The sequence below is a fragment of the Hemicordylus capensis genome, chromosome 12 (genome assembly GCF_027244095.1).
Source record: "Hemicordylus capensis ecotype Gifberg chromosome 12, rHemCap1.1.pri, whole genome shotgun sequence".
In the NCBI taxonomy this organism is placed as follows: domain Eukaryota; kingdom Metazoa; phylum Chordata; class Lepidosauria; order Squamata; family Cordylidae; genus Hemicordylus; species Hemicordylus capensis.
The window spans coordinates 10,958,375-10,978,955 of NC_069668.1; the positions used below are offsets into that span (position 1 = coordinate 10,958,375).

Sequence of the window (20,581 nt, forward strand, 5' to 3'; positions counted from 1 at the left end):
CAGTGGTAGTAGTAGACACATAATGATGCAGTGGAGAAATGACTCGACTAGCAAGCCTGAGGTTGCCGGTTCAAATCCCCGCCGGTCTGTTTCCCAGACTATGGGAAACACCTATATTGGGCAGCAGCAATCTAGGAAGATGCTGAAAGGCATCATTTCATCCTGTGCAGGAGGAGGCAACAGTCAACCCCTCCTGTATTCTACCAAAGACAACCACAGGGCTCTGTGGTCCCCAGGAGTTGGCCCCGACTCGACACCAACTCAACGGCACCACTTTACCTTTATCACAAGAACAGATCTCCACTCATACTGAAACAGACTCAACCCACTCACCATCATTTGAGAGTGCTGTTCCTGCCCGGGATGGTTGTACTGGAGACCATTGCACCAAGCCAGCTCCGAGGTGAGATTCGGACAGTGTGCGGCATACATCTCTTCATCCGGCGTCACGGTGGGCCCGGCCATCTCCTCGTAACCATCCATGCTTGCTGGTTTGAACGGGTGCCCCTCCACGCCGAGGGCCTGTCGGGCCTCCTGGCAGGCCTCCTCTGTGAACTGCCTCTTGTACGGGTGGAAGGGATTCCGGCTGCTGTTCTTAAGGAACCGGCCGCAGGTCCCGGCTGCGCTTTCCTCGTAGCTGTAGCGTCTGAATTTCTCGGCAGCGGAAGAAGCCTTGAATGCGTCCTCTTCAGTATGGATGGCCTGGCTGGCGCAAAACCTCCCATAGATTTGATCAGGGGATGGGGAAGAGGGGCTGGGACTCTGGGAGGATTCGGAATTGGTCCTTTCTGTCCTGTCAGAGCCATCATAGGGTTGGCAACAGAAACCCGGAGTCTTCTGCAATACGGAATGAAATAATGAGGGACGCGGTTGTCTGGAAAACATGGGACTTCCCTAAGGGTCAGCTCTGTTCACTTGGCTGAACCATCTAAGCAAAGTGGCTCATGAGGATATAGGATGCTGCCGCTGACTGATTCAGACCCTTGGTCCAGCTAGCTCAGTGTGGTCAACCCAGACTGGCAGCGGCTTCTCCAAGGTTGCAGGCAGGAGTCTCTCTCTCAGCCCGACCTTGGAGATGCTACCAGGAAGGAGACCTGGGACCTTCTGCATGCTAAGCAGATGCTCTATCACTAAGTTACAGTTTCATGCCGAAAACAATATAAATATTGGAGCAGTGGGGAAATGACTTGTCTAGCAAGCCAGAAGTTGCCAGTTCGAATCCCTGCTGGTATGTTTCCCAGACTGTGGGAAACACCTCTATTGGGCAGCAGCGATCTAGGAAGATGCTGAAAGGCATCATCTCAGACTGTGCGGGAGATGGCAATGGTCAACCCCTCCTGCATTCTACCAAAGACAACCACGGGGCTCTGTGCTCACCAGGTGTCGACACCAACTCAACAGCACAACAACCAGCAAACGGAGGTACTTTTCCACACAACGCACCACCAACCTGTGGAATTCGCTGCCACAAGGTGTGGTGACAGCCAACGACCTGGATGGCTTGAAGAGGGGTTTGGATAACTTCATGGAGGAGAGGTATATCAACGGCTACTAGTTGGGGGGCTAGAGGCCACCTCCAGCCTCAAAGGCAGGATGCCTCTGAGTACCAGTTGCAGGGGAGTAACAGCAGGAGAGAGGGCCTGCTCCTTTCAACTCTTGCCTGTGGCTTCCAGCGGCATTTGGTGAAACAGGATGCTGGACTAGATGGGCCTGATCCAGCAGGGCTGTTCTTAAGTTCTTAACCAACTACTGAGTCACACTCTTGTTCCATCTAGCTCATTATTCTATCTGTTTCTCTATCTACCTATCTATCTAATTTGTATTGTCAGCACTGACTGGCAGCAGCTCTCCAAGGTTTCAGGCAGGAGTCCTTCTCAGCCCTGCCAGGAGATGCTGCCCGGGATTGAACCTGGGACCTCCTGCAGATGCTCTGCTCCATCCCCTAAGGGGAATATTGTGCTGCACTCACATGTAGGCACCCCTCCAACTGCAAACCAAGGTGAATCTTGTTTAGCAACCGCACAATTCATGCTCACGACCGTGACTGCCTCTCCACCCCCAGCTCCCTTGCACTCAGTGGGAAATATGAGAAATATAAGGAGTTAAATGACTCTCTTACTTGCTGGACGGGAGAGCTGGAGTTCTCATGTGTCTGCATTCGGTTGCCGTGCTGGTCGCACTCCAGAGGGTCCAAAGAAGAAAACAGTATTAGATTGATCGCGGAGCAATGAAACCATCACCAAAGCCAACCGGGAATCCTGTTTCAAGGGACAACAACATCATCCCCAAAAGACATTAGTCTCATTTGAAAAGATGCCTCTTGCAGAGCATAGCTTCTGAGTTTCATGATCCCCTGCTCTGGCATACACCTGGGCCCCAATCCACAGCTCTGGGAGACTCATATCATAACCCCTGCTAACTGGGCAAAGAGGCACCTTTTTAATGTGGCGATTATTGGGCAGGGGGAGAGCAACTGGCCCTATCTGTCCCCAGCACAGCATCCCTCCAGTGTCTGTTGCTGGGGTCTATCTTCTGTTTCTTTTTTAGATTGTGAGCCCTTTGGGGATGGGGAGCCATTTTGTGGTTTTTTTGAAATTTATTTATTTATATCTCTGGGAACTGCTTTGGGAACTTGTGTTGAAAAGCAGTATATAAATATTTGTCGTATCCGTATATCAGGGAGGGATAGATTCAGTGCCTCTTTCCCCACACCGTGGAACCGATTTAAATCCGAACCAACAGTAATGTAAGGGTAGCCCATTACAATGGACGAAACACCCCAAGCAAGGGCAATATTATATCCTAAGTATACAATCATATCTCTTAAAAGAATCATGTACAACCTCAGAACATGGTTAAAGTCAAATCTCACCAAATTAACCAAGGCAAAAGAGTTGCTGGGTTAAAAAACACACACATTAAAATGTCAAGTATCCAACATGCAGGAAACAAAGTAAATAGTCCATGAGCGAAGCCCACAAATTTTGGCCACCAATACCATGCCAGGGACAGATGCTCATAGAGAAAATTGGCAATACCTAAGCCACCTAATGGCGAAGCGGGAAATGATTTGCCAGAGGTTGCCAGTTCGAATCCCCGCTGGTATATTTCCCAGACTATGGGAAACAGCAATATCGGGCAGCAGCAATAGGAAGATGCTGAAAGGCATCCTCTCATCCTGTGAGGGAGGAGGCAATGGTGGGAAACCAAACCCCTCCTGTATTCTACCAAAGAAAAACCACAGGGCTCTGTGGTCTCCAGGAGTCGACACTGACTCCACGGCACACTTTACCTTACCCCTCTAAAGGTGGAAAAGAGGTGATAGTGTTGTTGTGCTTACAACTTGCTCTCCCCTTCTTTATCCCTACCCCCAAAGATTCGGGTCAAATTGCAGTCATTTTTGCACAGAACACAGGCTTAGGGTCAGGGTTACGATGAGCAAACAGTTGTAATCTCCCCATGGAGTAATCTTTAGAGGACATCAAAAATATAAGCGGACCGTTTGTCCATGATGGTGCCATGATGGTTTGTCCGTGGCTGGCTCAAAACTGATCACGAACAAACTGTCTGCTGGCGTTTTGATTAGGACTTTCCCCCTTTCCCTTTCCGCTTATTAACGATCTTCAGGCCTCGTTCTCTTGACTTTCCTGGGACGATTGCTCATCCAGAAATTCTCCCCGACAGATGTGGCAACCCCTGCTGTTGAGCAGATTTTGATTCAACAAAGATGCATTGTAAAAACGCGGAAAGTTTCTTTTGTAGTTCAAAGCGAGGGGAATATATGCTTTATGACAAATGGGGCTGCTGAAATGTTCACAGCCCAAGGGAAGACAAATGTACTGAAAAATGGAACCTGAGTGTGAAACCCCCCAGGTACTTAGGTGTGTGCATTCCAAGTAAAAGGTGTTTGCAGGTGGTTCGTGCTAACATTTGGAGGATCTGGCTTGGTTCCATTGCTTGCCGTAAGAAGAACCCCAAGTGAAATCTAGGGTGCAAATGGGGTCCTCTTGATCATGATTTCATCAATATTTTCAGAGCAGGAACCAAAATCTCACCACTAAAGCCTTTAAAAAAATAAATGGGCCATTGTGTGCAGCTCTGGTCATCACTTTGGGCATCTCAGCAGATGCCAGTTTAAAGCCCTGGCAGCATCTCCAGGTAGGCCTGGGAAAGTGTCTTGCCTGAAACTTTGGAGAGGTGCTGCCGGTCAGTTTAGAGTCTAAACAGGGATTCTCAATGTTGGGTCCCCAGATGTTATTGGACTTCAACTCCCATAATCCCCAACCAAAGGCCACTGGGGCTGGGGCTTATGGGAGCTGAAGTCCAATAACCTCTGGGGACCCAACGTTGAGAATCCCTGGTTTAGACAATACTGAACGAGATGGACCAAGGGCCTGACTCAGTATAAGGCAACTTCCTATGTAACAGATGTAAAGTAAACCACCATATTGAAGGTGGAAGTGTAACTCACTGGTAGACCATCTTCTTGCATGCAGAAGATCCCAGGATCAATTCCTGGCCGCATCTCCAGGTAGGGAGAGATTCCTGCTTGAAACACTGGAGAGTCCCTGCCAGTCAGTGAAGATAATTCTGAACTAAATGGACAAAGGGTCTCACTCAGTAAAAGGCAGCTCCCTGTGTTCTCTGGCTCCTGTAGGAAATGCTTGTCTACATTTTAATTGGGAGCCCTGGAATATAGGAATATAGGAAGCTGACACATACTGAGTCAGACCCTTGGTCTATCTAGCTCAGTATTGTCTTCACAGACTGGCAGCGGCTTCTTCAAGGTTGCAGGCAGGAGTCTCTCTCAGCCCTATCTTCGAGAAGTCAGGGAGGGAACTTGAAACTTTCTGCTCTTCCCTTGCACATAGGACTGTTATTTTTTCATTCCAGTTTGTCCCTTACCATCTGGGTTCTACTTTTTTGTGGCCTGGTTCATACCAAATCTAGGTTTAATGTGGGTTATCAACATCTGCATGATTGTGTGAATCTGAAACCATCTTGGCGTAGGCTCACACAATCACACTAATGCCGGTAACCCACATTAAACCGAGATCTGAACAACCAGTCCTGTGTTGACATCCAGTTGTGCATGGCATCTACACACACATACACACACATCACAATGTGACCATTGTGAGCATTTCCAGACAGGGCTTTTAGCTCGCTTCTCCTCTGGAATGGATGGTGCATGTTCACATCTCAGCCAGATTTACTCCGAAGTCCCCACGAGCTATCAGGGAGCACTTCACACACTATTCAGGTTTTACACTGCTCGTTAGAGTGCAACCCGATTTATATCCAGAGGTTTTTTTAAAATCCACTTTTTGTATCGGTTTTGGGAGGGCAAATTCGAACTTGCAGTAAACCCGTGGTAAAGCCGGCTGTCTGGAAATGCTCTGACCGTGTTGTGTCCAACCTCAGTCGCAGATTACAAAGACAGCCAGCCCTGACTGCTTTGAAGATGTGGGCGTGCAAATCGTTTTGGCATGTGGTGTATTTTCGGTCATGGAAGTGGATCATGGTTTGAAGCTGTTGCTTCATCTGAGAGGAAAAGGCTCGGTGCCTCGAACTGGCAGCAGGAAAGAGAGAACAGGAGAGGGATGGATGACAGTAAAAGGCTGAGCTCACTTCTCTCGGCAGACAATTATCTATTAAGCGGCAAGCCGATATCTCCGAGGTGTGGCTGGACCAATTTCTCCAAAAACACAATGTTATTTGCTTTTTGCAGGCGATGCATGGCAACCCAAAGTTCCGTAAGATAATGACCCTTTTTTAAAAAGAGAGAGAGAGAGAAGACAAGCTATTGTAACCCCAGCTGCGGGTTCGAAACCAGCGGACTATCTATTAGTTTTGCATGAACGCCACCGCCGGGCGCCTCGCCAGGGCCGAGACAAGCCTGGGGTTTGTTCTCCTGACCAGCGTTGAGAGGGTGATCTGCTGGTGACACACTCCACCGGATGTCAGGTGCTGCCAAGGCCTTCTGCATCCCTGCAGGCGGAGATCAACTTTCACTGGAGGGAGGCGTGTTTGGATCATCCCCAATCCGTAATTCATGCTCCACGCGGCTTGCCTCGAGGAACGACGTGATACCAGTTTGACACCGGCTTCTGTGATCTGCTTCTCCCTTCTCCACCCCCTTCCCCAAAGCACTAAATCCTCTCTACGACCCCACCTGGCCTTCTTTGATTCTCTCAGACGCTTCTCGGTCAATGACAGAGCCGGAGTTTGAGACTACGACAGCTGAAGGCTCATAGGGACTTTGCCTTGCTAGCTGAGCTAAGAAGAGGCACCTTTTCAAAGTGGTGATTCTCTTTATTTTGCAGGGGGAGAGCAACTGGCCGTATCTGTCCCCAGCACAGCATCCCTCCAGTGTCTGTTGCTGGGGTCTATCTAGCTTATTTTATTTACATTTATATCCCGCTCTTCCTCCAAGGAGCCCAGAGCGGTGTACTACATACTTAAGTTTCTCCTCACAACAACCCTGTGAAGTAGGCTAGGCTGAGAGAGAAGTGACTGGCCCAGAGTCACCCAGCAAGTCTCATGGCTGAATGGGGATTTGAACTCGAGTCTCCGCGGTCCTAGACCAGCACTCTAACCACTACACCACGCTGGCTATGTTTCTTTGTTAGATTGTGAGCCCTTGGGGGCTGCCAGTCTGTGAAGACAATACTGAGCTAGATAGACCAATGGTCTGACTCAGTATATGGCAGCTTCCTATGTTCTATGACAGGGTGTAGGGTTGCCACCATAGTATGGCTTTCCAAATCCGGGTGCCCAATTTGCATATTATGTAAATTGGCTTGAAAATAATTTTTGAGCAGAAGAGGGACTGCACATTTTGCTCCATAATTCCTGGAGTTTAGCTTTAAAAAAAAATTAAAGCTGAAATCCCGGCAAATCTGGGTGGGCTAAGCAATCTGGGTGAGATGCTTAAAATCCGGGGGGAACCCGGAATTCCGTGGGGCATGGCAACTTTAACAGGGAGCCATTTCTATCTATCTATCTATCTGAACCGCTTTGGGAACTTTTGTTGGAAATTTATTTGTAGTAGTAGTAGTAATGAATGAGCTTAGATGTAGGCTTGACCGCATTGGATTACTGCCCCATGCACAGGCAGCAATCTACAACTATGGCCTGGTTCACACAATTGTTTGAATCAAGGTTTAATGTGGATTGCCGCCATTAGCGCGACTGTGTGGCCCCGGACCAAAGACCGTGCAATGCCTGCGATGAATCTGAGATCCCCACCTTGACGTGAGCTGAATCAAGCACCAAACTATGACTCCTAAGAAAGGAAGCTGCCACCTTCCGAGTCAGACCCTTGCTCCTTCTAGCTTGGCATTGTCTACACTGACTGGCAGCGGCTCTCCAAGTTTCCAGGCAGGAGTTTCGCCCAGCCCTACCTGGAACTGCTGCCAGAGAGTGAACCTGGGGCCTTGTGCAAGCAAAGCAGATTCTCTACCACTGAGCTACGAGTCTTCCTTAGCGGTTAAATAGAAAGCTGCCGTATACTGAGTCAGGCTCTTGGTCCATCTAGTTCAGCATCGTGTACTCTGACTGGCAGCGTCTCTCCGAGGTCTTAGGCACGGGTTTCTCCCCGCCTTTCCTGGAGATGCTGCCAGGGATTAACCCTCTGACCTTCCTCCTCACGCAGGCAAAAGCTGTACCACTGAGCGACGGGCTCCATCTCCTACGGGGAATATCTTACAGGGACCATCTCCGCTCACTACTGCAAAACCAGCTCTCCACCCCACCCCACCCCAGGAAAAGGGGGGAGGCATTCTGCACATGTTCTATGGCACCTTTCCCTTGGAGGCAGCTTCTGCACATCAAGCGTGGAGGCTCGGCCTGTCCTGTAGTCGATTCAGCAGTCACTTCTTCCCTCCTCCACCCCCTGAATCAGCCTGCCCGGCGTTCTGCAGCCTCACCTCCTTGCCCTCCACGTAAAATTCCCAAATCCATCCCGCAGATCAAATAAAGGTAATTACAAAGCTTATTGTGGGCGATTCCCAGTGGGAGGGTGGGAGTGGCCATAGGTGGGGCCGCAAGGAGAAGGCACTGAAGGTGTAACTGAGCGCACCACACCCAACATAAAACAAGCTGCCACAGCCAGGAACAGAAACCATTAGGGTGGGTCACCCCACACACCTTCCTCATAAAAGGAGGAACATGGCATGCACCCAAGCTGAGCTCACCAGGCCACAGGCCTGGCACAGCAGACACAGGAGGACGGGGGAAAGGGCAGCCCCTCTCTCTTGGGCAGGGACCCCCGCCAATCCAGATCAACCCAGCATCCCTGCTCTCTGTACACATCTTGCAAGCATGTGCCTGCAATGGCCCCAAGAGACCAAGACACCACATTACAGGCATTTCAGCACTGCTGTTTCCAGGAGGAAAGTGCCTGTTTGCAGGCACTTCCCCCTCCCGAAATTTCAACTGCATCAAGCATTTTTTTAAAAATGTGGAACCCCGAGATTATTCTTACAATACATTCTGCGGAGGAGGCGGTAGTTCAGCAGTAAAGCATCTGTTTTGCATGCAGAAGGTTCGTGGAACATAGGAAGCTGCCACATACTGAGTCAGACCCTTGGTCCATCTCGCTCAGGATTCTCTACCCAGACTGGCAGCGGCTTCTCCCAGGTTGCAGGCAGGAGTCTCTCTCAGCCTTATCTTGGAGATGCCTCCAGAGAGGGCACTTGGAACCTCAGATGCTCTTCCCAGAGTGGCTCCATCCCCTGAGTGGGGGAATCTCTTCCAGTGCTCACGCTCCTAGTCTCCCATTCATATGCAACCTGGGCGGACCCTGCTTAGCTAAGGGGGCAAGTTATTCTTGCGACCACAAGTCCAGCTCTCTTCTCCTGAGGGAAATGACAAAGCCTCAAAAAGCCAAGATGAGAGAGGGGGACAACTCCTAAAGGTGCCGAATCAGAACCATACAACTTGCCTCCACTCCCGCAGATGCTGGACCTCAGCTCCCACCGCCCCTCATTATTTGCCATGGGGGCTGGGGATGATGGGAGTTGTAGTCCAAACACAACTTCAAGACTGACGTTCTGCAGCCCTCTGCTGAAGAAATATCAGCCGGGAGACAGATATTTCTGCTGATTTGGGATGTGAACCTCAGAAAAAAGTGATCACCGTATGCAGGGAGCTCTGAGGAAGAGCTCTTTTAAGCTAGAAACATGCCAGGCACCGCTTGAATAAAGAAATGGAACAGCTTTGGGTGCTGTTCTTTTACCCCTTTTCATCTTGATCTGCATGCCCACCCGCCCATGGCAACAGCTCTCCAAGATTAGGAGAGGAGAGCTGGTCTTGTGGGAGCAAGCATGACTTGTCCCCATAGCTAAGCAGGGTCTGCCCTGGTTGCATATGAATGGGAGACTAGAAGTGTGAGCACTGGAAGAGATTCCCCGTAGGAGATGGAGCCGCTCTGGAAAGAGCATCTAGGTTCCCAGTTTCCTCCCATTCATGACCTTTCTCTTGTCCCTGGCACCACAGAGAGAATTTGTAAGGTTATGGGACTTCTAATTAACACGGATCATGATGTGGGCTGTAGATAATTGATGCAAAGAGGATAAGCTGTCCATGATAAATACTCTGGACTTCCAAGACAACTCTGCCTACCAAAGAGTGGTTGGGAACATATATTATCAGCCTGCTTGTTATGAGCATCCCAGACTAGAATAGCAACATGTCCAGGACTGGTCTGGACAGTCCAGGAACTGGATGTTCTCTCCAGGATGTAGGAAAAGTGTTGCTAACTGGATAAAGAGGCACCTTTTAAATGTGGCAATTAACTTTAAATAGTATGTATGTATGTATGATTTCTCTATGTAAACTGCTTTGGACACTTTTGTAGAAAAGCAGTATATACATATTGCTTGTTGTTGTCTTGGATATGAAATCTCCGGGAATTTGAGCAGGAAGGTCGCTTTAGTCTTGTGTTTTACTGTGGTTGTGTAGTTTGTTCTTGAATGCATGTCCTTGGAAGCCACCATGAATCCATTTATGGAGCGGCAGATCGATGTTTTAAAGGAATACAGGTTTTCTCCATTTCCGGGGCTCTTCTCTCCAGGCATTGTAAGTACCTGGTGTCCTGGTTTAAAAGCCCCACATTCTTTCTCTGGCACCGGTGCTGCTCATTGGCTGGCTTGGCTCTCTGCATATGGGTCAGTAAACCCCTTCCCCTCTTTTCTGGACCATCTCCAGAGTCAGCGAGGGGTGGGAGTGGGGAGTATCTGGAAAGAGACAGCCCCCCTTTTCTCTCATGGAGTGGCTGGGGGGGTCCCCCTTCTCTCTGCCTGGTTCAGAGCTACCATCTTGAGAGGGCCCCTCTTAGCCAAGGGGAAGGGTCTTTGGTGTGCAGCACCAGGAAGCAACAGGCCCTCCACACACTGCTGTCCTTGGTGCTTACAAGATGGAAGACGAAACTCTGCAGAAGCTCAACCCTAGTTACTGCTCCCAAAACTATAGGAGTGCCTCACTCTCTGCTGTTTAGAGAAGAGTTAGTGGTAGCAAGCATGGATGGTCCCCTTTGTTAAGCAGGGACCACCCTGGTTTGCATTTGGATGGAAGACTCCATGGGTGAGCACTGTAAGATATTCCCCTCAGGGGATGGAGCCACTCTGGGAAGAGCATCTGAGGCCCCAAGTTCCCTCCCTGGCAGCATCTCCAACTAGATAGGGCTGGGAGAGAGACTCCTGCCTGCCACCTTGGAGAAGCCGCTGCCAGTCTGGGTAGACAATCCTGAGCTTGATGGACCAAGGGTCAGACTCAGTATACGGCAGCTTCCTGGGTTCCTATGGGCTGCTGACAGGAGCTCCAGAGGCCGCGATGACTCACAGCTTTTCTACTCTCTTATCTCCAAATTTATCCTCTCCTGGGAAAGGTATAAAGATGGAGCCCGGAAGAGGCCTCGAAGGGTGAGTCAGCAAAAGCGGCTGGGCGAGCCATGCGAGAGACTTGCTTGAGGCTGGGGTAGGGACCGTGGTGTGCGTTCAGAGTTAAGGCCTTTTTGCTCTTGTTTTTGATGACTTAAACTTAAACAACGTCCCTCCCCTCCGCCCCCCACTCCTGACACAGAGCAATTTTCAGGACTGTACAACCTGCTCTTTGAAAGGGATGATCAGAAATGTTCTCTTTGCAGCACGCCCATCAGCTCTTTCTGAGGGCCTGCAGCCGTGGGCTTGCTGGGTGCAAATCAGGGGCGGGAGCCTCTGCTTGGCATGCAGAGAAAGACCCTGGTTCAACCCCTGGCAGTGTCTCCAGAGCTGGGAAAGACCCCTCCCCACCCCACCCCCAGCCTGAAACCTTGGAGAGATGCTGCCAGCCAATGCAGACAGTACTTAACGTCACGGACCAAAGGTCTGACTCAGTAGACAGCAGTTTCCATTGGGACGAGACTGTAGCTCAATTGCAGAGCGTCTGCTAAGGTCTCCAATTCAACCCTTGGCAGCATTTCCAAGTAGGGCTGGAAAAGACCCCTGCCTAGAATCTTGCAGAGCTGCTGCCAGCCAGTGTAGACAATACCGAATGTCACATTCCAATGGTCTGCTTCAGTAGAAGGCAGCTTCCTGTGTTCTCATGAGCCTGATTCTCACTGGCTGATTCCTGGCAGCATTTCCAGGTAGGGCCGGGAAAGGCTTCTGCCTAGGACCTTGGAGAGCTGCTGCCAGTCAGTGCAGACAATTCTGAGCAAGATGGACCAACGGTCTGACTTATAAGGTGGCTTCCTATGTTCCTAAGATTTGGGGATTTTTGGAAGAAAACCTGCTTTGCTTGCAGATGGTCCCACGTTTGAGCCCTGGCGGCATCTTCTAGTAGGACTTGGGAAGACTCCTGCATGAAACCTTAGGGAGACGCTGCCGGTCAGTGTCGACAGTGCTGAGCTAGATGGACCAAGGCTCTGGCTTCTTAAAAGGCAGCTCGCTCTGTTCTAATATTTAATTGGGGATGGGGCTCTATCGGCTTTGCATGCATACGGTGCCAGGTTCAGTCCCTGGCAACCTCTCCAGGTAGGGCTGGGAAAGACCCCCGCCTGAAAAACCCTGGAAAGCTGCTGCCAGTCATTGTAGGCAATCCTGAGCTAGATGGTTACACCAACCTAAAATAGCTTTCTGAATGTTGCTGGCCCAGGGAGGAAGCACAGTACGAAGAGATTCCCCTCAGTGACGGCTGTGCGTTCCTGGGAGAACTGGTTCCTGCCTCGTGTTTATTTCTTCCTACACTTGCCCATGGCAGAGAATGTTGTTGAGGCCTGCCCCAGCAGGCCTAATGATTTGGCCGCCACTAGGGTTGGAAGGGCAGGAGTTCCCAGCCCGTTACCGGAGGAAAGCGAAAGAAGCCATGTGAGAGTGAGAAGCTCTCCCAGCTGGGATTCCTGGAGAAGCCAGGAAGGGAGATGTTCTGGGGAAAGCCAAGGAGTAAGGACAGAGCTATAGCTGCCTCACTGCCATTGCTTATCATCTGATCCAATCTGATCTGCTAATCATCCGATCCAACCTGCTTCTCATCTGATCCGATCCGATCCAATCCAACCTCATCCAATCTGATCTCTTCTCTTCAGGGTTGGCCTAGGGTTCTTGGTGCCCTAGGCCAAGTTTGATTTTGGAGCACTCCCATCCAAGACATGCAGCACCCTGGCGTTATCCTGAGCCACACAGGCTGCCCATTCGCGAGGCTGAATAACCAGCCTGCGCGGATGACCGGTCAACGAGAACCCGTTTCTTTTTGGAAATGAATGCTGAGGCAGGCGATTCAGCTTCATGAGAGAGAGAGAGAGGGTGAAGCTTATGGGACTAGCTGTTTATTGGGGGCTGAGGTGCAACGAGCAAAGAGGTCTGTGTCTTTTGGGGTGCAGAATATACAGGCCCTTTGGGGATCAGGGGGCAGTATTGCAAACCACATTCCTACACCACTGTGCAGTATTTCAGGGAGAGAGAGGATGATTGGCAGTGCTTTAATCTGGCACTGTTTATGTGCCCCCCCCCCAAGAACTGGCACCCTTGGCAACCTCCTAGGTCTGACTAGTGGACAGACCAGTCCTGCTTAACTTCGCTTCGCATAGCAGAATGATTGGAGAAGATTATCCAAGGATCTGCTTCCAGCTGCATCCCAAATAGGGCGGCCAGCCATATTCCATGAAACAGGTATCCTTCTCAAATGTCGCTGACTGCAATGTTAACTATCCCCAGCCAAAGGCCATTGCTGCCGGGGATGATGGCAGTTCATCCTCCATTCATCAACAACATCTGGGAATCCCTGTTATAGGGAACGCTAGTGGCTAGGTACGCATCGCCAAAAGAGAGGAGAGAAAGGGGGCAGAGACCTGCATAAAATTTGCATGCGTTAATAACCCTAACCTTATCCCTACCTGTCCATGGGGTGGGGTGGGGTGGGGTGGGGGGTCAGCAGGAGCAAGAGGAAATGAACCTGGAACCTTCTGCAGCCCAGCGGGAGCTCTGCTACTGAGTTATGGCCCCATCCCCCAAGGGGAATGCCTTAGAGAGTCACCCATCCAAATGCAAACCAGGACAGACCCTGCTTAGCAAAGGGGGCCATGCATGCTCGCCACCACCAGACCAGCTCTCCCCTTGTCATCCTGATCGATGCGTCTTTAACTATATTTCAGGGGTTACTCCGGCTGAGAGTTCCTCTCAGGGTGTGTTGAACATAACATCAGTGTTACCTGGAGTGCCCCCAAACACCCGCCCCCTGCCCCCAGTTCACACCCTGTTTCAGAGGAACAGGATGAAAAGGTCCAGCTCCTCCCCACCCATCAGCTCTGCTAATAACCCTGTGAATTTGGGAAGCTCTTTTTTCACACATTACTAACTCAATATTACTTTTGAGAGGCCTGGGAAAGATGTGGCCCTTGGTGTACCCAGGGGAAGGTGTATCAAAGCCAAGCCTCCTCTTTCATTCCTGCCACTAATTTCACTGTCACAATCTCCAAAATCAACTTCTCTGTGCTTTGAGTTAATTTTTATTTTTTGCTTTTGCAAGGTGGAAGACGAGAACCATCACCGTGGAACTCACACCATTTACTAGCCTTTTAATATGCAGTTTATGGTTTTCTCTGTTTTTAGTTGTAAAATTGTAAACCGTATGGCTTATTGTTTTTTCTGTGTTTTTACAAGTCAGATTGTGAACCTTTTCGTCTACATTTCACCATTATTTCTATTATTATTCGCTAAATTGCAATAAAACTCCATAAAAATAAAATTTAAAACCTTTAAACTGGTTAAACGGTAAAACCCATAAAACACCCCAAAACCCAACAACCTGGGCCCTTCTGTATGCAGAAGCAGATGCTCTTCCCAGAGCGGCCCCCTCCCCTAAAGGGAATATCTTACGGAGCTCACATGTAGTCTCCCATCCAAATGCAAACCAAAGCGGACCCTGCTCAGCAAAGAGGAAAATTCATTTTCGTGACCACAAGACCAGCTGGAGAGATATAATATCACACACACTTTGGAGCCAAAGTCCAGGTATGATGTATTGAATTTTCTATACCTCTTTGTTGAAACAACTGCATCTTATCTTTCTTTATATTAAACATGTCAGTTGTGATGAACAGTGGTCAGACCCCGTATAAGGCAACTTCCAATGTTGATCTTCTGATCAGGAGGCAAGCTCAGAATAGTGACTCAGGCAGAGACCAGAGACACCCATTTGCTCTGGGCTGTCTGTCTGGAGCCTCCAGTTACTTAGCTAATTTGGCGGGGGGGGGGGGAGAACTAGAACCCTTTGCTAGAACCCTGCAGTCCAATATTCCTCCTATTTCGGTAAAGTGCTGGGTACAAGAACAAGAACAAGAGCAACCAACTCAGTTCCTCTCTCCCAGATGACCACTTCTTCCTCTCTCCAGCCTTGCTGTTTCTCTTTGCAAGAGAAACTTGCACACCTCCCAGACTAGAGTAGCTTACTTGCCCTACCCAATTTATCATCATGTAAACAGGCCTATTATCTTGCCTAATGAGTGGCAAGTTAGAAATAATTGATCAAGGTTTGGTGGATCTGCAGTTGGGTTTCACTCCATACTGGAGTATGTAGAATTGGCCAGGTTGTCGCATCTGCTATCTTTATATTTACTTTGTGTGTTGCTTTATTAAGAGCTCTGTGTCTGCCTGGAGGTGTCCTGCGTGAATACCAGAATCTCCAAATATCCAAAGAAAGATCCAAGATCTTTGCAAGTTAATTGCAGTCACGGAGCTGCTGCTAGCCATGAATGAGGACATCAGTGAGGACTAGCAGCTTTATTTAAAAAGCACAAAAGCAAATGCATGGAGTAGAGAGAGAGAGAGAGAGAGAGAGAGAGAGATCTTTCTCCCTCTCTCACAACACTAGAACCAGGAGCCATCCCATGAAACCGATTGCCAGGAAATTTAGGACCAACAAAAGGAAGCACTTCCCCCACACAGCGCATAATTGATCTATGGAATTCTCTGCCACGGGATGTGATGATGGCCACTAGCTTGGATGGCTTTAAGGAAGGTTTAACTAAATTCATGGAGGAGAGGTCTATCAATGGCTACTAGTCAGCGGGCTATCAGCCACCTCCAGCCTCAGAGGCAAGATGCTTCTGAATACCAGTTGCAGGGGAACAACAGCAGGAGAGAGGGTGTACCTTCAGAAGCACTCTTACCCCTGGACTTTGGGGCCAAAGTCCAGGGTCTCCACAGCCCCTGCCCTCCAATCCCAAATCCGCTTTAGTCTGTCCCGGGCAGTGTAGTCACCTGGTGGAGTATGATGATGCTTAATTTACTGGAGAAGGGGGGCCACCAAATGCCTTTAGGTCCAGGCTCCAAAATTACCTCGGTGCACCTCTGTGTGTCCTCAACTCCTGCCTGTGGGCTTCCCAGAGGCATCTGGTGGGCCACTGTGTGAAACAGGATGCTGGACTAGATGGGCCTGATCCAGCAAGGCCATTTTTTACGTTCTTGTGTTCTTAAAAACCTGTGATGCTGAAGCGCCCAAATTCTGCACCAGCACCCCCTCTGTAGAGACTAATCCACAGAGAAATCTCATGTGCCCAGTCGGGATTCTGGGGTTCTCAGGTGCAGCCTGTCTGTTCCTTCCCACCAGTTCTCCACAAACAGCCTGTTCTGACCTTGCCTGAGCCTGTCTCCTCCCTCCCACTGGATGACGAGCAAATGGAAACGAGGTGTGGCCCCTGATCTCCATGCACCTGTCAGCATGGCAAGGCTGCTGGCTGAGAGCAAGGTGCATCCGATCACGTGCAGGAAGCCTGCCCTTTTCTAGTCCACACATGGGCCAATGCTCTGTGCTCGGGGTGAAGGTCAATCCCAGCTGCATCCGCAAGCAAGCAGGGCTGGGGAGCGTCCTCCAGCTTGTGCTGAGACCAAACGGGGATCTCTCGGGAGAGGAGCATTCACAGGGGTGAACCCGATCCTTTAGTCCTGGCGAGGCTAGGCTGGTGTGGGCCTGATCCCTGCCCAGGCCCCGGAGAGCAGCCTCCTTCCACGTAAGCTCCTCTGAGTTTTCCCAGTTCAGAGCAGAAGGGAAGGATAACATGAACAGAGAGTGACAAAGGCTGTGACCGCCTGCACATTCTGGAAGTGAGATCTCAGGCCAGCAAGCCACCCATCAAAAGTACGGAAGCTGGTAATATTACACAGGACTATTGTGAGTGTCAGACACAGACACAGACACAGACACACCCCAGTTCTGACCCCAGCTGGATCTTTCTTTATTCCCTGTGCAAACTTATTGGAGGCCCTGTTCGTGCCCCATCACACAATCAGAGTCCACTGGTCATTCCTGTAGCGACCAGTTTCTGAGGCTGCACCTACGGCATACGATATTTGACAGCATGAAGCCGAAAGGATCGTCCGGAGTGCAACCCATCTGATGCTCTCATGCCTTGCTTGGTTGGTTTCTGTTTCCAGCCGTGTCCCATTTCAGCACGGAGCCCAGATCGGCGTATAGAAACCGAAATCAACCGAAAGGACAAGGCAAAACTTAATGAGCAAACAAGAGCAGCCCTGCTGGATCCAGCCCAAAGCTTCTTTAGCCCACCTTCCTGTTTCCCACAGTGGCCTCCCAGATGCCTCTGGGAAGCCCACAGGCAAGAGATAAAGGCCTGCCCTCTCTCCTGCTGTTGCTCCCCTGCAACTGGGATTCAGAGGCATCTTGCCTCGGAGGCTGGAGGTGGCCTATAGACATCAGGATTAGTCGCCAATGACAGACCAGTCCTCCATGAATTTGTCTCAGTCCCGTTTGAAGCCATCGAAGTTGGTGGCTGTCACCCACATCCTGTGGCAGAGAATCCCACAAATTAATTCTGTGCGGTGTGAAAATGTCCTTCTGTTTGTTGGTCCGAAACTTCCTGGCAATCGGGTTTCTGGGATGACCCCTGGTTCTAGTGTTGTGAGAGAGGGAGAAAGATCTCTCTCTCTCTCTCTCCCCATGATTATATACGAATATGAATATGATGAATATTTATATACTGCTTTTCAACAAAAGTCCCCAAAGTGGCTATAAACCTCTATCTCCCCAAGATAGAAGACTTCATCCAGGTCCAAAGGAACCAAACTTGGGAATGAAAGGATTGCATCTTCCTGAGAATTGTCCCTTGCACAAGGGTTGCCACGTTTGTTGGAGAGAATTATTGGAGACAACTTTTTGGGGTGCGGGAGGTGCAGATTTTAAAAACCTGTCTGAAACCTTGGAAAGCTGCTGCCAGTCAGTGTAGACAGTACTTCGGGAGATGGACCAAATATCTGACTCAGTATAAGGCCGCTTCCTAAGTTACCATGTTCCTATGTAACACAAGTGCAGCTGAGCCGTGAAAGGAAACTGTATTGTTTACTTGTTTTTTAAGTTTATAAAACGACCATGGAATGTTTTAGACTTGTTCTTTCTATGCCTTCACAGAAGAAAACCTTTTCTTCTGTGCCTTTTCTTCCTTTGCTGCCTTCAACAGACCTTTGGGTTCATAGCCAAACAGAAAGGCAACCAGTTCTGGACAGGTTTCACTGAAATTCAGCCTCACAGCTAAACCAGAGGCCCCGTACCATCCTTGCTAGCTCTAGAGATGATCCAGAAAGGAGGTGAAGGAGTTTGCTGAGCCATATCAGAGCCATCAGAGTTGGCAGCACTGATACCAGAGAAAGGGGGGGAATATAGGGGATATATGTAATTACTATATAATTGAGAATATATGTAATTCTCAATTAATTTGAGAATTAAACATGGACACCGGGTAGCTACAATGCCTGGATAAACGCACCAGAAACATGGGCCAAATGCACTAAACGAATCTTCCCATTCAAATTCCTGGACATTTTGTATCCAGGATGACATTCCCCCTACTTCTTGGGCAGGATGGCTGATTCCAGGATTGTCCAGGCCAGTCCTGGACATTGGCAGGCAACCCTATTCCCAGCAGAAAATCCCGCCGCTCCCCCGGTGGTAGTGCCAGTTTAACAGCACCACGGCTGAAAGCGGTAGCAAAATATTCCTCAAAGTTTCCTCAGCAAACTCCCGGCAGCAAACTCTCAGGTTCCTTTCTCAATTAATGAAAACTGTGGAAAATCTGGTTCTGGGTCCGCACGGAGGAAAGTGTCAGGGTCAGAGTTAGGGTAAAGTGGTGCCGGTGAGTCGGTGTCGACTCGTGGTGCCCACAGAGCCCTGTGGTTGTCTTTGGTAGAATCCAGGAGGGGTGGACCATTGCCATCTCCCGCGCAGGATGAGATGATGCCTTTCAGCATCTTTCCTATATCGCTGCTGCCCGATATTCTGGGAAACGTACCAGTGGGGATTCGAATCAGCAACCTCTGGCTTGCTAGGCAAGTCATTTCCCTGCTGCACCACTTGTGGTAGCAGAGCTGGGGTAACAATGAACAAATGGGCGTCGTCTCTCCGCAGAGTAATTTCAGGAGGACATTCTGCCTATTCCCATTTTCGGTCCTCTGACAACACTGATACAATTATATCGTCGGTTTTTGTGTTCCGGACACTTTTGAAAACTTTGTAAGCACAACCGTAGATGTGGCGGCCCCAGGCCCCGATGGTCCTGACAGTAAAACCACGAGAACACAGAGAAAGCTGAAAGGCTTGCACTGCTATTGCCGGGTTTCCCATCTCTTGGCAAAAATCCCCGTGAGCATTCGTCCCCCCCAGATGGGACCGGCCAGCCCCAGAGGCTCATGGAGTTATCTGACTGTGACCCACCTTGAGACTTCTGCTACAGGCGGTAGAGACATGCATTAAATAAAAATAAGTCATAAAAATCAAGAGTACAAATGACGCCCCTGCTGTGATGTAGACCTTCGCAACTAACCTGCCCCAAGCTCCAGCCACTGCAAGGCTTACCTTGAGTCCTGCCTTGCCCTCGGAGACGGTTCGAGCTCCTTCCCCGCTGGCAGAAGCAAGAGCTGGGCCTCCACCGCCCAGAGTCAGCCTCCAGAGGAAGGCAGGAGATTAAATAGACCAGCCAAGCCAAGTTATGCTTCCCTTTGGCTGCCACAGCCGACTTGGGAGAACCAGCAGAGTCAAGCGGATGGGAAGGTTCTCCTTACCTCTCTGCCGAAACACAGCGGGACGGGTGCTGGTGGTGTCCAAGAGTAGGTGAGGTCATGCGGAGAGGAGTGCTGGGATGAGTGGATGGAGGCTTCACACGGCAGAGGCTCCCAGAGGCTGGAAAGAAGGCACCTCTCCAAACATCATGTGAGGTTGGGAAGGCATCTGGCTAGGCAAGGCAGTAATTATGATATCAGCTCCTCTTAGCCTTGGGCAATCCTGCATTTAATAAGAGAGAGAGAGAGAGAGAGAGAGAGAGAGAGAGAGAGAGAGAGAGAGAGAGAGAGAGAGAGAGAGGTGACTAAGCTGTAGAGTTCTTCTTCCTTTTTTTAAAAAAAAAACTCTTTGACTTTTTTGGAGGCAAGAAGTTGGACAGGTGATGAACTCTCTGGCGGTATAAGCCAGCAGCTGTTCCGTCACCGACCCCCAACCCCACCCCACCCTCTCAAACTGGCTGTGTTGAGTGCAGAGCTGAACACTCCATCAAGGGGTGAGAGAAAAACCAGAGGGTCCTGCGGGAGCAAGCAGGAATCGCCCCTTTGCCTTGGTTTGCATGTGGATGGATGGTGGCTACAGGTGAACTCTGTAAGATTTTCCCCAGAGGACATGCAGTCGTAGCTCAGGGGTAGAGCTCCTGCTTGCATGCAGAAGGTTCCAAGTTCAATCCTCAGCATCTCCAGGTAGGGCTGGAAACGGCCCCAGCCTGAAACTTTGGAGAGCCACTGCCAGTCAGTGTAGACAATCCTGAGCTAGATGGACCAATGGTCTGACTCAGTAGGAGGCAGCTTCCTGTGTAAAGCAGACCGCCATTTTGAGGATGGGGCTGTAGCTCAGAGGTAGAGCATCTACCCAAGTTCAGTCCCTGGCAGCATCTCCTGGTAGGGCTGGGAGAGATTCCTGCACAAAACCTTGGAGAAGCTGCTGCCGGTCAGTGTAGACAATACTGAGCCAGATGGGCCAAGGGTCAGACTCTGTATATAACCCTACATTCCCACGCCCCTATTCATGGAGAAGGAATCAGAACCAGCTTCTG

At 49.9% G+C, this 20,581-nt stretch overlaps 1 protein-coding gene across 1 annotated transcript in view; it reads right to left on the reverse strand.

Moving 5' to 3' along the window:
• Positions 1-19,606, reverse strand: part of FOXN1 (forkhead box N1) — a 31,186-nt gene extending 11,580 nt beyond the window's left edge. The window contains exons 1-4 of the mRNA XM_053275321.1: positions 19,548-19,606; positions 19,342-19,429; positions 2,120-2,179; positions 334-837 (exon numbers count right to left, since the gene is read on the reverse strand). Coding sequence (XP_053131296.1) covers positions 334-837; positions 2,120-2,179; positions 19,342-19,429; positions 19,548-19,606 — 711 coding nt within the window. The remainder of the gene's footprint in view (positions 1-333; positions 838-2,119; positions 2,180-19,341; positions 19,430-19,547) is intronic.
• Positions 19,607-20,581: the final 975 nt, after the last annotated feature.